Source organism: Oppia nitens, unplaced genomic scaffold (genome assembly GCF_028296485.1).
Source record: "Oppia nitens isolate AA-2021 unplaced genomic scaffold, nextdenovo-longstitch-racon4-pilon3 scaffold1_pilon_pilon_pilon, whole genome shotgun sequence".
NCBI lineage: Eukaryota > Metazoa > Arthropoda > Arachnida > Sarcoptiformes > Oppiidae > Oppia > Oppia nitens.
In genome coordinates, this window is record NW_026533199.1 from 253,968 (window position 1) to 269,815 (window position 15,848).

At 25.3% G+C, this 15,848-nt stretch overlaps 1 protein-coding gene and 1 long non-coding RNA gene across 4 annotated transcripts; one reads left to right on the forward strand and one right to left on the reverse strand.

The window, feature by feature from the left end:
* The first annotated feature begins 657 nt into the window (after nucleotides 1–657).
* LOC128966424 (acid phosphatase type 7-like) lies at nucleotides 658–3,451 on the forward strand. Of its 2 annotated transcripts, XM_054313275.1 has the most exons (13): nucleotides 658–683; nucleotides 988–1,067; nucleotides 1,176–1,376; nucleotides 1,447–1,582; nucleotides 1,668–1,717; nucleotides 1,827–1,852; nucleotides 1,979–2,031; nucleotides 2,151–2,195; nucleotides 2,287–2,550; nucleotides 2,644–2,683; nucleotides 2,764–2,964; nucleotides 3,054–3,191; nucleotides 3,299–3,451. In XM_054313275.1, exons 3-13 carry the CDS (start codon nucleotides 1,190–1,192, stop codon nucleotides 3,362–3,364), a joined length of 1,206 nt encoding a protein of 401 aa, XP_054169250.1. In that variant the 5' UTR covers nucleotides 658–683; nucleotides 988–1,067; nucleotides 1,176–1,189; the 3' UTR covers nucleotides 3,365–3,451. The 2 variants fall into 2 exon arrangements, with proteins under 2 accessions (XP_054169250.1, XP_054169249.1); XM_054313274.1 differs by lacking the exon at nucleotides 658–683 and having other exon boundaries at nucleotides 832–1,067.
* A 172-nt stretch (nucleotides 3,452–3,623) lies between these two features.
* LOC128951972 (uncharacterized) lies at nucleotides 3,624–7,851 on the reverse strand. 2 transcript variants are annotated; one of them, XR_008484429.1, is made up of 13 exons: nucleotides 7,530–7,851; nucleotides 7,012–7,130; nucleotides 6,624–6,702; nucleotides 6,313–6,385; nucleotides 6,064–6,113; nucleotides 5,754–5,847; nucleotides 5,468–5,563; nucleotides 5,186–5,256; nucleotides 4,916–4,952; nucleotides 4,639–4,697; nucleotides 4,322–4,390; nucleotides 3,952–4,007; nucleotides 3,624–3,703 (listed from the first exon to the last, which is right to left on the reverse strand). It is a non-coding gene; the product is annotated as an uncharacterized LOC128951972 (long non-coding RNA). The 2 variants fall into 2 exon arrangements; XR_008484428.1 differs by having other exon boundaries at nucleotides 5,754–5,851; nucleotides 7,530–7,850.
* Between the last annotated feature and the right edge of the window lie 7,997 nt (nucleotides 7,852–15,848).

Genomic DNA, 15,848 nt, shown 5'->3' on the forward strand with positions numbered 1-15,848 from the left:
TATTTCTCGGTAACAAAACAAAAACAAAATAAAAAAATAATAATTTTTAATGATTAGGTGTGGACTCAAATTTTATAAAATATATATAAATTTTTCTTTATTTTAATTTTTCAAAATAATAAAAAATTATTATTATCTAATTAGTAACTAAAGGTTAAGTTCATTGTAATTTAAAATATGACAAAACAGTATCTAAAAGTTATTAAATTGACAAACAATTAGTTAAATAAAAAAATGAAAACATATTTTTAATTTCCCAAAATGATAATTTTAAATTTATTTTTTATCACAATTATTATTATCAATATTTTTTTCTATTGACTATCGATATCCAGATATTTTAATTAATATTTTAAAAAAATAATAATTTTCCCATATTATAAATAAAAATTTATTTTTTAAAAATAATATCTATTAATTTTTATTAATATATTAATTAAAAAATAATTAGTTTTTCATAATAATAATAATTTTTTAAGAAAAAACTTAATTAAATAAACATTAATGATTGTAAACATGATTTTAAAATGTAAATAATTTATTAGCAAATATTATTATTGATATATTTAAAATAAATAAATAAATAAAATAAAAAGTTTTACGTTTGTTTTGTGTGTGTTTTTGTACAATAATTATATCACATGTTTTTTTTGATTACATACTATCTTATCGATCAGTAATAGGTATAAAACATTTTTATTTGTTATTTGAATACATAAAAATAATCTCAAAAATAAATAAATATGATATCCAAGTACAGTTATAAATTATATATATATATATATATCATATGTAGTATAAAAACAATAGCTTTTTTGAAAACAATTTTTAAATATAAAAAAAATATTTTTAATATAAATACTACTAATAACTGTATAATACTATATGCATAGTAATAATTAGATAATTTTTGTTAAATAAATTTTTTTTTGATTTAATTTTAATAAATATATATATAATGTTTGTGTCATCACTATTGACGCTTAGTTATTGCTGGCTATGTTGGCTGCATACCTGTGCCGCATACCTGCAAACACAACCGGAACAAATTCATTTATCCTATGGAGGTATGGATGTCCTATCATATTATTATTATGATATACCAAAAAAAAAAAAAAAAAATTTATCACATTTTATATGGTTATCCTCCTCATCGTCCCACCATCACATTATAGTTGGTCCGACACAGATGATAGTAACCTGGGTTACAATGGATCCGACGCCCGACTCGCAGTGCGAGTTCGGTCAACTGCCCACCCGATTAACATCGGTGGCCAAAGGCTACGCCAATCGGTTTGTCGACGGCGGCAGCGAACAGCGGGTCCTGTTTATTCATCGGGTAGTGTTGGACAATCTGGCGGCCGGTCAGATGTACTGTATGTGTCTGATTGTGTATTAAGTGTTTGTTTGTTTGTTTGTTAGCTAACTAACTGTCCTCCTATTTAGTCTATCATTGCGGCAGCGATACTGGCGGATGGAGTAGTGTCTACTGGTTTTCGGCAATGAAATCGGGTACCAATTGGAGTCCAAAGTTTGCCGTCATTGGCGACCTGGGCAATGTCAATGGCATATCGGTGCCATAGTTAGTGCCAACTATTGTTGTTTATTAATTGATAATTTAATTTTTATTTTAAATATGTTTTAATTAATTAATTATTTATTTCCAGTATTCAAAAAGCCATATCTAAAGGACAATACGATGCTGTACTGCACATAGGTTTGTATATTATATATTGTTTTTACAAAAAAAAGTAAAAGTTTTACTAATAATAATCAAAAATAAAATTAATCATATATTAAATATTTATATATATATAAATATTTAGGTGACTTTGCCTACGATATGGATTCTGTATGTAAATTCTGTATTAAATATATATACTGTATATAAACAGCATATATACTGTATATATATATATATAATTGTAAATTAAATTTAATTAAATAACTTTATTTTTGTGGACAATTACCCGATCAGGACAATGCCAGGGTTGGCGACGATTATATGAGACAAATGGAACCGGTAGCTGCGTAAGTATACTACCACTTGTTATCTACCTGTGCCCACCCCCCAACCAACCACCCACCCGCCCATCCTCCAAATAATAAATACTAATTAAATTTAATTATTCAATAAAAAAAACTTGTAGGTATGTGCCATACATGACGGTAGTTGGCAATCATGAGGCCGCATAGTTAGTAGAGATAATTGATTGATTGATTATGTTGGGGTTATCTTAAATATTTATGTTTTGTGTCTGGGGGTTAATTTTTTATTTTATTTAGCAATTTTTCCAACTATGAAAATCGGTTTACAATGATTGACCATCGGTCGGGCCAATTGAACAATCATTTCTATAGTTTCGATGTCGGACCCATACATTTCATAGGGTTTTCCTCAGAATATTACTATTATGTTGAGTACGGCTGGAATCAGATCAAAGTCCAGTACGAATGGCTGGAAAACGATCTGAAAGAGGCCACCAAACCCGAGAATCGGGCACTGAGACCATGGATTATAACTATGGCTCACCGGCCCATGTATTGTAGGTTAGTTAAGAGATTTTAACAGTTTTACTATTAATTAATAAAAAATTATTGCAAAACATTATTATATAATAATATATTATCAAAATTTTATAGTACCGATGATAGCGATGACTGTACACATAAGGAAAGTATTGTAAGTAATAACTATTAATTGCTAATTACTGGTTAACTATTTATTTTTGTTGTTGTTGTTGTTTATAACTAATAAAAAAGATACGAAAAGGTCTGCCAATAGTCAAAGAGTACGGTCTGGAGGATCTGTTCTACAACTATGGTGTCGACATCGAAATCTGGGCCCACGAACACATCTACGAGCGTATGTGGCCGGTCTACGACCGACACGTCTACAATGGTAGCCATGACCAGCCCTATACAAATCCGAAAGCACCCGTCCATTTCATATCAGGATCGGCCGTAAGTGTCTCACCCTATCATTACCCTACCCCGCCCCGCCACCCCCCGGTTGGTCATAATTTTAATACACTTTATAAACACACTAATAGGGCTGCCAGGAAGACATCGACCCGTTTGTCCCGAACCCGGCCCCGTGGAGTGCCGTACGTATACGTGACTACGGCTATACGGAAATGACTGTCTATAACAATACGCACATTGATTTCGTACAGATTTCAACCGATAAGGTATATAAATACAGTATATATACTGTATATTGTAATTGAAAAAAAATGATTTTAATATTATTACAACAATTTAATGTTAAATATTTGCATTGTGTGTGTATATATAGGGAGGCGCTGTTGTCGATAAATTTACGGTAATTAAGGAAATACACGGTCCGGAAGCCTGGCTATGATTAGTAGGAGGGGGGGTTGTGAACAGTCATTTATAAAAAAAAAATTTTCAAATTAAAACTATTATAATATTACTGTGAATAAAATATGTGTACAAATTATTTTAACATTACTAATAATTATCAATTGTTTAATTAACTAAATTTAATAATTAAATATTGATTAAAAAATATTTTTAAATAATTTTTTTTATTAAAATAGTAGTTAAATTAATTTTACACAAATTTTTTTGTTTGTAAATAAATTATCAAATTTTTATTGTCTATGATTGCAATTAGTTCCCAGTAATGGCTGATAACTATGTCGACCGATAAGTGTCCAGTGATTGATCCATTGATTACCTGAATAGTCATATAAATATAAAAACAAATTAATTAATCAATTAATACATAACTTATTAATAAACTTCAATATTAACGGTACGAATAGGTCTCAGATATAGTAATAATTACAACTCATATCAACAGTAATGCATCTGACAAGAGGTGTCAGCTCTTTAAGTGTGATATATCATCATTGGTTTGACCAAACAAACAGATCCCCCGGTAACTACCGGTTACTATAAATAATTAATAAAAATAATTCTCACCTCGAAATACATTTTATGCGGACGACGACTAACTACCAGTGCTCGGCCAGTAATGTCTGAAAATACATCCATAAAAATACTGCATTAAAATCCATGTCATAACAAACTATAAATTATTAAATATATGGTATAACAAAAACAATTGTATCGCTAATTTACGGCACAGTCCTATCAATGATTAGGTGATAAACTGCTTCCTATAGCGATATAATTACTATTGGTCTCATTAATCACTTTTTTTAAAAAAAAGTAATTTCTGGCACTAATCAAGTCATGGATGACTACAATTAGTGTGGCAATGGACCTGGATCATTAAGCCATATATATATATATATATATATATATATGTAGCACCCAACAAACTACATACCCCGTTAACTATCAATCCCAGTGTCCCAATCAATAGCAGTCAATGGACACTCCCAGTGCTTGTATTAATCTAAAAATACATCAATATATTCATAAGTTTTAAAAAATACAAAATTAATATAAAATGATTTAAATTATTTATTTTAAAAAATAATTTAGTGATAAATTAAATCAGATACTATCTAGCTCAAAATAAACTTAAATTGCTCATCATATAAGCAATCAGTTAGGTTAGGTCCTAAGTTTTATCCATCATTGACATCACTAAACTACTGGTGCGCTAACCCCACCAACAGTAATAACTGATAGACAACTCACCTCTCAAAATATCAACCACTTGACTATCCATGAACTACCAGTGATGATCAGTAATGGGTCTGAAAATATAACCAACAAATATATATTAAAATTATTGTCTTAATTCGTTTAGTCATCACTTGTATAAACCAGTAATAAGAGATCAGATATAATGCTAGCTCTATATAAGTACTCTTCATCTAAAAAAAACTATCCGAAGGTGTCCTAAATTGTCATCATTTCTCTCATATATACTATATATATATATAAACAAATTAATTGCTAAAACAATACTCACCAATAATGTTGAGGACGACTGATTGACTACCGGTGCGCTGTAAGTAATGTGTGTGAAAATATATAGCAATTAAATATCATTAAATATATTTAGTTAAATAAATATCTTAATATATAAATAAAATTCAATGATAAATGTGAATCAGATTTTGCTGGCAATGATTAAAGTAATCCTCATATAAGCAATCCGGAGGTGTCCTAAGTTTTGTCATCATTTCAATTATCATTTTATTTATTTATCACAAAAATCAATTGTTTTAAAAATACTAACCATTTTTACGTTGTTATCAAATTGATGGATACAATAGATTTGATAAAATCATTAATGAGGCGAAAAAAAACCTGAAAAACAATTCAAAACTTAATAAATACAATAATTAACTTTTCTAAAAAATAGCAATAAATAAACCAAACAAATATCAGATTTTTCAAATACATATCAATGAAATTAATTAATTTCTCAAAAGAGATGTCAGAAAAGTATAATTAGAAAAAATTATCATCACTTTTGGTGAACACATAAATATAATTACAAAATTAGCCGTAAATTTACCGATAAAACACCAATAGAAACCAACTACACGGACATCCATAACTGATACGACCGACCCATTATAGTGGGGGTTCCCCTCACCATTGCTCTGGTCAACTGTATGTACATAAATAAATAATTATAAAATTAAAAACAATTTAAAAAATAAATAACAAAATTTTTAATTTAATATTATATCAAATGTCAGTATATGTTGGTAATAAATGTCTTCAATTATAATTAAGACCCGAAAGATAATATCATCAATCATTTGATATAATTTATATTATAATTAACAAAAACTAACCCAAAAAAAAACAATCCGATAAAGCCATCCAAATGGGGGGGGGAAGTCAACCGTATGTACGCGTTGTAAACCATCCAATAGGGGCGGCACCTAACTATCTAACAATAATTTGAATCAATTAATATACAAATAAATATTTATTAAAAAAAAATTAATTAATTAATAATAAATCAGAGTTAATAACGAACGAGACATTTTAGGAAATCATCAATTTTTTTGTTAAAAAAATAAGGTCTCTAGCCATTGATCATCATATAAATAATTATAATTAATTACTTAAATATTATTTAATAAAAAACAAATAACTTACCATAAACACTATCTATGGTCATCCATGGTTAGTATGTATATCATAATTATCTAGATTTACAATTAAAATACAAATGTTAATATAATATACAATTAATTATAAAATTTAAACTACAATATCATTATTATATAATTATCAGACATATGCTTGTTTAGTCATCAATAGTAAATTACAGAGACTCTAGTCTATTATCATCACATAATTGATCCAAATAACTATAAATTAAAAAAAAATCATACAAATGCTTACCATTTATCTTAGAGAGGATCAAATCAAGTGATAGCCATCAACAACAGTGACGGTACAGATCAGCTACATATAGCTAAGTCAAACAAATAAAAAAAATCAATTTTGAGATCAATTATCATAAACTTTATAAACATTTTTGCAAAAAAAAATTGATTAAAATTTTATTTAGTCAACAATCAGACAGCCAAGTGTGACATCAATTGATAATCAGGTGTTAATTGATATATAAATTTAGTCGCGAAACCATATCATGGATATCATCACCAGTTATAACCAAACAAAGACAACACAACTATTTAACCGAAACTTACTTCTTGTATAAACCTCTCGAGGAGTTCCCTAATAATGTCAATCAATCATCAAATGGTATGTGAGTTAGTCAACCATTATCTGTAAACAACAATCAAAAACCATGGATTAAATACTTGATTTATAAAACTGAAAAAATCTAATAATCATTGACATCAAAGACATTGATGGATAGATAGACAGACAGACACTCTTTCAGACAAATGCCTCGTTCAATGGTCAGCATTGAATGTTTGGTCAACACTTGTCAAGTGATCCCAAAAAACCAAATATGACTCGTCATCTTTGGTCATCACAAAGTGGTGGTAAAATGTCTACTACTACTACTAGTCATCCATATCTTATTGTTGAATCAACTAATTGATTGATCAATAAATCACTACTAAATACCTATTTCTGTTGTTAATACACGTGTTATCCACGCCTTCCTCGTGTATGTATTCAGGAAACACATTGCTTGAAGACATTTAGCCATTTCTCTCAACACAAATAGATATAGTTGTCGTCATCTGAAGACACGGGGGAACAAATGATTTGAAAAAAAAGTTATAGATTATAATCAATGAAATTAAACCAACAAAAAAAAATCAATAGTCAGTTCAGTCAAAGACATTGATGGCTAACACACACACACTCTTTCATCAGACAAATGCCTCGTTCAATGGTCAGCATTGATTGTTTGGTCAACACTTGTCTAAGTGATCCCAAACTAACCAAAAATATGACTCGTCATCTTTTAGTCATCACTGAAAAGTATGGTATATGAAAGTGTCCATCAATTGATCCGACAATTTGTATGATATGATTGATTAATAACAGGAGAGAGAGAGAAACACGTGGTCTCTCTCTCTCTCTCTCTTATATATATATAGACCGACACCGCAAACCAAAAAAAAAATCAGACCAACCTTTTTTTTTTGGGGGATCAATCATTGTCTTAACCATTAAATTTGGTTCATTTCTCTGGTGATGGTCATAATCTCTAGTCCAGTAATGCTATCCGAGGACAGTCGTGTGTTGTTTGAGTTCCCAACCCAACCATATCATTATTATCATAAGTGATGGCAAGTGTCTAACAACAACACATGTGTTTGGTGTTTGATAGTAAAAGAGGAAATGAAATGAAAGTTTATGAGAGAAACTAAATGGTTGTTTTAAATTGTATGCCGTTTTTTATAGCCCATACATACACTGTGTATTACATACACTTACACCAGCACTGGTAGCCCAATCTAACAGACAGCACTGGTATTACAAATTGTATATACATTGGTAAACACGTGGAGTAGTGATATCTATAAATGAAATACAGGGTTTAAATACAATTATTATAAAGTTTTTCCTATGTATTGGCCATCTATTGGATTATGTATTGTATTGAATGCGAGAATAATAATACAAACTTTTTTTTTTTTTTTAAATAATTTAATAATTTTGTTTCAATTAATTAATTAATTAAAATCAATCAGTTAGTTATAAAATTAACACACACACACACACACACACACACATACATACACACACATACACACACACACACACACACACACACATACATACACACACACACACACACACACACACACACACACACACACACATACACACACACATACACACACACACACACACACACATACATACACACACACATACACACACACACACACACACACACACACATACATACACACACACACACACACACAACATAAATTGCTATTAAAATATTAGAAATAAATTAATTAATTAATGAACAAACAATTTATAATAATTATAATAATCAAAATTTATTTACACTATCAAAAAAAAAAAAAATCAAATCAATCAAAAAAAGTTTATAAAGTTTTATAAAACTTAAAAGTATTAATAGATTTGAAAATTTGATTTTTTTTTTTTTTTTGAAATAATTAATTTTCAATGACCACCACCACTACTACTACTACTAACTACAAGCACTTGTGGGATGTGTTGTGTGCGGCAGCGGCACAGGTATGCCATCCCATCCCATCCCCCATCCATTAGTTGGTATCACTGAGTCTGTACTGACCATTACTATAGACGAGCTTATGTTCTCTGACTTTAGAGTCGAGAAAGTGTCGCAACTCGTGAGCCGTCAGTTCGTGCGAATCGTTCGGCTGAATGGCAAACATCTGCAAACATCTGATGCTATCCTTTCGTTAGACTCCAGTAAAACGTTTCAAAAATTTTTTTTCTCCCTCTTTCGTCGCCGACAGCTGATCCCTGTAGTCGATCATCGGTTAGGTCATCATCGAAGTCGTTCTCCATATTCATATTCATATGTGTTGTCAGATCATGACTGCCGTCGCCACCGACATCTGGTCCCCAAAAGTTGCTGACGGATTGGTTGCTACTATACGATTGTCGAGAGAGAGAGAGAGAGAGAGAGAGAGAGAGAGAGAGAGAGAGAGAGAGAGAGAGAGAGAGAGAGAGAGAGAGAGAGTTACGATCGAGAAGAATGTCGATTCAGTTATGGAATCATAGATTTTGGCTGAAGATTAATAAGAATTTTTTTAGACGGTTTGTGGTATTATTTATTAACAATTGTTTGTTTCATAAACTTTTTAATTGTTTTGTTTTTATTTTTTTTTGTAGCAAAAGAAGTTGAAGACATCTTCATTAACAACAACAACAACAACAACGACAATAACAACGGTTTCCAACATCAGTGGTAATAATGTCGGACAACAACAACAACAACAAGAATTGGATATCAGTTATTCACGAGTTGGTCACAAGTTTTACAAGACATTCATCATTGGACTCTAACCATCGAAAAATAACACATGAATTATAATTAGTAATAATTATAAAAATAATCAGAATTTGTTTTATTGAAATATATTGTAGTGTCCACTACATTACCTTAAGCTAATTTAGTTATAAAGTATTTTTGTATTTAAATTCCCAGTAATTTTGTATACATTTATTTTATATCCTATTTTTGTGTTAAATTCTTAGTATTGCTTTTCAATCGGTTATACAGTTCCTTATATTTACCGGTTGCTGACCTCAGACCTCTGGCACCAAACTAACTGTTCAACGGTTCCCACATTCAAACTATCCAATGATAGCTAACCATTCCCTATACCTACCCGTCCTCTCTCAAACACTATAAATACTGTACTACAGTATACACATACTTTAGTACACTGCCAGCCGTCATACACAACAGTCATACCTGACTCTCACCTATCATACTGTACTCACATCATACATGTGCTCCACTGATAGCACCATTTTAACCATACAATCCATTGTATCCTCAATTGTCTTAAACTAATCAATAAATTGTTATAATTATCTTATACCTGTGTTAATCATACCATTCATTACCATCGCTATTATCATCATTGAAACTATCACTTCAAGAGTCCAACCGGTTGTTCACATCATTCAAGACATACATACAACCCGGTTGTCCATCAACTCTAACCTACCGTTCCGTATCGCGTGATATCAAGAGATAGGACAGACATCCAGATTGGAATCAGCTCTAGCTTTACGCTTGGCCACCACTACTGCAAGTGATCTACCCTTTTATCATCCGATAGGTCTCATACCGACCCTTCAGGTGATAATCTATAAGGAATTAGTTGATACCATACCGACCCACGCATAACAACCGGTGCTCTCCTATTCCTCTAAGTTGTGGACAAACATACAAACCCAGGCACAACAATATATATATATATATATAATTTAATATAATGTATATAAAATTGGAGGATCTATTAGATGATGATAATTAATGTTTTTGTTTAATAATTATATAGGGAATATATATTATAATTATTATGAGATATTTATAATATATTTGCTAATCTTATTCACACTTAAAAATAAAATATATGAAGACTATATAATATTAATATTAATAAATATAAAGTTAATTATTTATTTATAAATTTACAGATATTAATCTATTATATTTAATTAAATAAATATCTGCTTGCTTAATTTAATTGATTCATTAAGTTTTATTTGAATAAATGTAATATAATAATAAATAAATAAAAATTGTTTTTGACATAATATATATTAATTTATAATCATTTATTTAATGTTTTTTAATATCTTATTAATAAAATATTAGATATTACATAAAATATATGGAAAAATATGTAATAAAATTTAAGTAATACTAGAATAACTTTATGTAGAATTAAAACAAATAAATAATAATAACTATTAACTTTAAACTAATTTTTTAAAAAACAATTACTTATAAAACATACTTGTAAAAAATATAAATAAATTAGAATAAAACTATAATAAACATTGTTTTTTTAGTTTTGTTTGTCAAATAATATTTAATTTTATTTAATAATTTTTATAATTTAATTTTGTTCCCAATTAATATCATAATAAATTTATACCTTAAAATTAAATTCAATTACCTATTATATTTAAATTTCAATAAGTTAATTTAATAATTATTTTTAAATATTAATTTAATTAAACAAACACACATTTATTTAATTAAATAAATCAATATATTTAAATTAGTTTTTCTTAAATAATTAATGAAAATAAGCAATTATTTTTTATTGTAAACTTTAATATCTAAAAAATAATAAATAATTATCTTAGAAAATATAATTATTACTAATATATAATTGTTATTATATACCGTATATATATATATTAAAGGGTATAAACTAAACTAATTATACAGTAGACACAGTATTTATTATATCATACTTATTATTATAAATATAAAAAAATAATATATGATTTATTTATATGATAATACATGTACAGTATTATTCAATAGTAATAAGTAATGTTTAAAAATTACAAAAATATAATGTGTTTATAATTAATTTTTTTTAAACAAACTATAAAATTATTTTTATTAAATTTCAAATAAAAGTTTATATAAATATTTATTATTATTTATTTAATTATTATTTTATAAATAACAATGGTTACATTATTTAATTTTTTTAAAAAAAAATAATTTAGCATTATTTAGGAATTTATAGGTAGTTTCTGTAAATTAAAATAACACATAATGTAAAAGTGATTATTCAAAAAAAAAACACGATTAAAACTATTATGCTTTACATTTATATATTTTATTGTAAATATTTTTGTTTTTTATTTGTTTTTGTATTTTAGTTGCAATTATTATCATCATTTGATTGACAACGTATTGACATTTGCCTAAAAAAGTTTTACCACTAGTTTTCAAAAACATCAACAAAACAATATCCTGTAGACTATAAATATATATTTTTTTTAAATATATATTTTAATATCATTTTTTTAGTTAATAGTCTATTATACTGTATATATATATATATATTAAAGGGTATAAACTAAACTAATTATACAGTAGACACAGTATTTATTATATCATACTTATTATTATAAATATAAAAAAATAATATATGATTTATTTATATGATAATACATGTACAGTATTATTCAATAGTAATAAGTAATGTTTAAAAATTACAAAAATATAATGTGTTTATAATTAATTTTTTTTAAACAAACTATAAAATTATTTTTATTAAATTTCAAATAAAAGTTTATATAAATATTTATTATTATTTATTTAATTATTATTTTATAAATAACAATGGTAACATTATTTAATTTTTTTTTAAAAAAATAATTTAGCATTATTTAGGAATTTATAGGTAGTTTCTGTAAATTAAAATAACACATAATGTAAAAGTGATTATTCAAAAAAAAAAACACGATTAAAACTATTATGCTTTACATTTATATATTTTATTGTAAATATTTTTGTTTTTTATTTGTTTTTGTATTTTAGTTGCAATTATTATCATCATTTGATTGACAACGTATTGACATTTGCCTAAAAAAGTTTTACCACTAGTTTTCAAAAACATCAACAAAACAATATCCTGTAGACTATAAATATATATTTTTTTTAAATATATATTTTAATATCATTTTTTTAGTTAATAGTCTATTATACTGTATATATATATATATATTAAAGGGTATAAACTAAACTAATTATACAGTAGACACAGTATTTATTATATCATACTTATTATTATAAATATAAAAAAATAATATATGATTTATTTATATGATAATACATGTACAGTATTATTCAATAGTAATAAGTAATGTTTAAAAATTACAAAAATATAATGTGTTTATAATTAATTTTTTTTAAACAAACTATAAAATTATTTTTATTAAATTTCAAATAAAAGTTTATATAAATATTTATTATTATTTATTTAATTATTATTTTATAAATAACAATGGTAACATTATTTAATTTTTTTTTAAAAAAATAATTTAGCATTATTTAGGAATTTATAGGTAGTTTCTGTAAATTAAAATAACACATAATGTAAAAGTGATTATTCAAAAAAAAAAACACGATTAAAACTATTATGCTTTACATTTATATATTTTATTGTAAATATTTTTGTTTTTTATTTGTTTTTGTATTTTAGTTGCAATTATTATCTTCATTTGATTGACAACGTATTGACATTTGCCTAAAAAAGTTTTACCACTAGTTTTCAAAAACATCAACAAAACAATATCCTGTAGACTATAAATAATTTTTTTTTTTTAAATATATATTTTAATATCATTTTTTTTAGTTAATAGTCTATTATACTGTATATATATATATATATATATATAATTTAAATTACTTGTAGACAACCCTTGGCTGATCGTTCAACATTAGGGCCATCACTTGCCGTACAATTACAGTATTGATTGGTAGTAACACCTAATGAATAGACAGTCCTATTGTCTGGATTTTGTTCAATTTGAAACACTCGGACTAAATCATCTTTAGTCCAAATATTTATCGGCAATATTTGTGGCCAAAATGGCCGCAAAAGTTTTTTTTTGGCATCACTTGAATTGGTATTTAATTTTAACCATTTGTTGTCAACGGTTGCAAACTTAATGCAAAAATATCACCGCTATTGCCGACAATGTTGTTAATAATGCTAAACATTTCATTATTATTACTATAAATTCTACTTTTTATTACTATTATTATTGTTATAAGTTTACTAAAAATAATATTTCAGTGTTTTTAAAAAAAAAATTATATTATATAAAATTAATTAAATTAATGGTTGTTTTTTTTGCAAATATGTTTGCAAATAAATTTTCTATTAAATATATATTTATTATATATATGTAAGACTAGCAGTTTTTTTAAAGTTATAATTATTATATAATAAAAGTTTTGTTGCAGTCGTATGTTAACCACTAGTCCACTAGTTGGTGATGATGATGATGATGGTGATGATGGTAATAATTTGAGACAATTTAATTGATTAAAATAAGTTTATATTTTATTAAACTAATAAAACAATTGGATTAAATACAATGATTATAATATTATAATATTAAAACACAATTAGTTTATAAAGTATTAAAATAGGGTAATAAGTGGTGTCAATGAGTGGATCACTTCTATTGAATCAAGTATCTGATCCTGTGATCTCATGGACAATAGGTTTTATACTTAATTAGTTTGAGGCGTATTGCTATAGAAGTTACCAATCAAAAGTCAGATTTGTTGTTGCATTAGTACTCCATTGGAGTACTAAGTATTGATGCAACAGTGGAAGGCCTAACCATTATCTGTAATATCTTGGAGGGTATTGACCGTGCAAACTTGGTACCAATTAATTATGATTTATTATTAGATACTTTACTCTGAAATCAAATTTGGCTTCAATTAGCGCGCGGGAAGTGCTTTTTATTTGGCATTATATTTTGTGATATATAGGGTTTTATAAGTAAAGTAAATATGTCTTAGAATGAAGGAAACTGTAATTAATGCCAGTTGTCTCTAATAGTGGACAACATATATAAACAAATATATTTTATGTGAGAATGTTTTTTAAGTAAAAAAATATAACTATTAAATATTTAGATTAAATATTTTTCACATGTCTTACATATATATATATATATATATATATATATATATATATATATATATATATATATATATATATATATATATTATTTTAGATTTTAGTATTTATAATAATATATAGTATTATATAATAAATATATGTACTGTTTGTAATTTTTATATTTTATTATAAAATAGTTTATGAAATAAAGTATACATTATAATTATTATTGTAAAATAGAAAATATAATACTAATTTTTTTAAATAATAATGTTTAACATAAAAAATAGAAATTTAATTATTGATTTACAAATTTATAGATATTAATCTATTATATTTAATTAAAATTATTTTTTAATAAATTAATTTTGAATAAAATAATTTATATAATTGTAAGGTATACATTTACTAATATATAAAACAATTTTAATTGGATATATTTTATAATAATAAATAAAAAATTGTTTTATCATAATATTTCTTAAACAATTTTTAATTATAATTTATAATTATTTATTTAATATTTGTAATATTTTATTAGTAATATTAGTATAAATTTTATATTACATAAAATATAGAAAGTCATTTTTATATATTTAATAAAATTCAAGTTAAAATTATTATAATAACATTATGTAAAGATAAAACAAAACAAAAATTATATCAAAATAACTTAATTTAAAAACTATTATTTATAACAGATTAATTGGTTTTTAGAAAATAAATAGTAAAAAACAAATAATTTTTATTGTTTATCAATAATACAGTATATATTTTAGAAATTATTTCAAATTTAATAATATTAAAATTCATTTATAATTTATACTAGTTTTTAAAATATAATTTATTGTTTAAGTCTATTGCTTAATTATTTTAGTTTATAAAATAATAATAATAATAATATTAAAATTTTATTATGTAATGGAAATTATAAATTGATTATCATTTTATTATTACAAAACTTATAATTGCTATTATTTTTTGATTATTTTTTAAATTTTTCTAAACTATATAAACAGCTATCTATTAATTCAATTGTTATGTAGTTTTTAAAAAACAGTAATAACTAAAATATAATTTTGATTTTTAATATAAGTTAAATAAAATAAATTGCATTAACCAAAATGTTGAAATTAATTACTATTTTTTTTATTATAATTTATGTTTCAGGTAATTTAAAATTATTAATTTATTTATATATAATATATATATATATATATATAATTAATTTACTAATCAAACAAATGTTGTTTCAATTTATTTAACATTAAATTATTAATTCAATTGTATTTTTTTTAAGATTCCATCAGTAAA

Bases quoted from the DNA above. Each gene is read 5' to 3' on its own strand.
- LOC128966424 (XM_054313274.1), top strand. From the start codon at position 959: ATGTTTGTGTCATCACTATTGACGCTTAGTTATTGCTGGCTATGTTGG. The intron at 2,196-2,286 runs GTTAGTAGAGAT...TATTTTATTTAG, and splicing joins GGCAATCATGAGGCCGCATA to CAATTTTTCCAACTATGAAA. The intron at 2,551-2,643 runs GTTAGTTAAGAG...AAAATTTTATAG, and splicing joins CACCGGCCCATGTATTGTAG to TACCGATGATAGCGATGACT.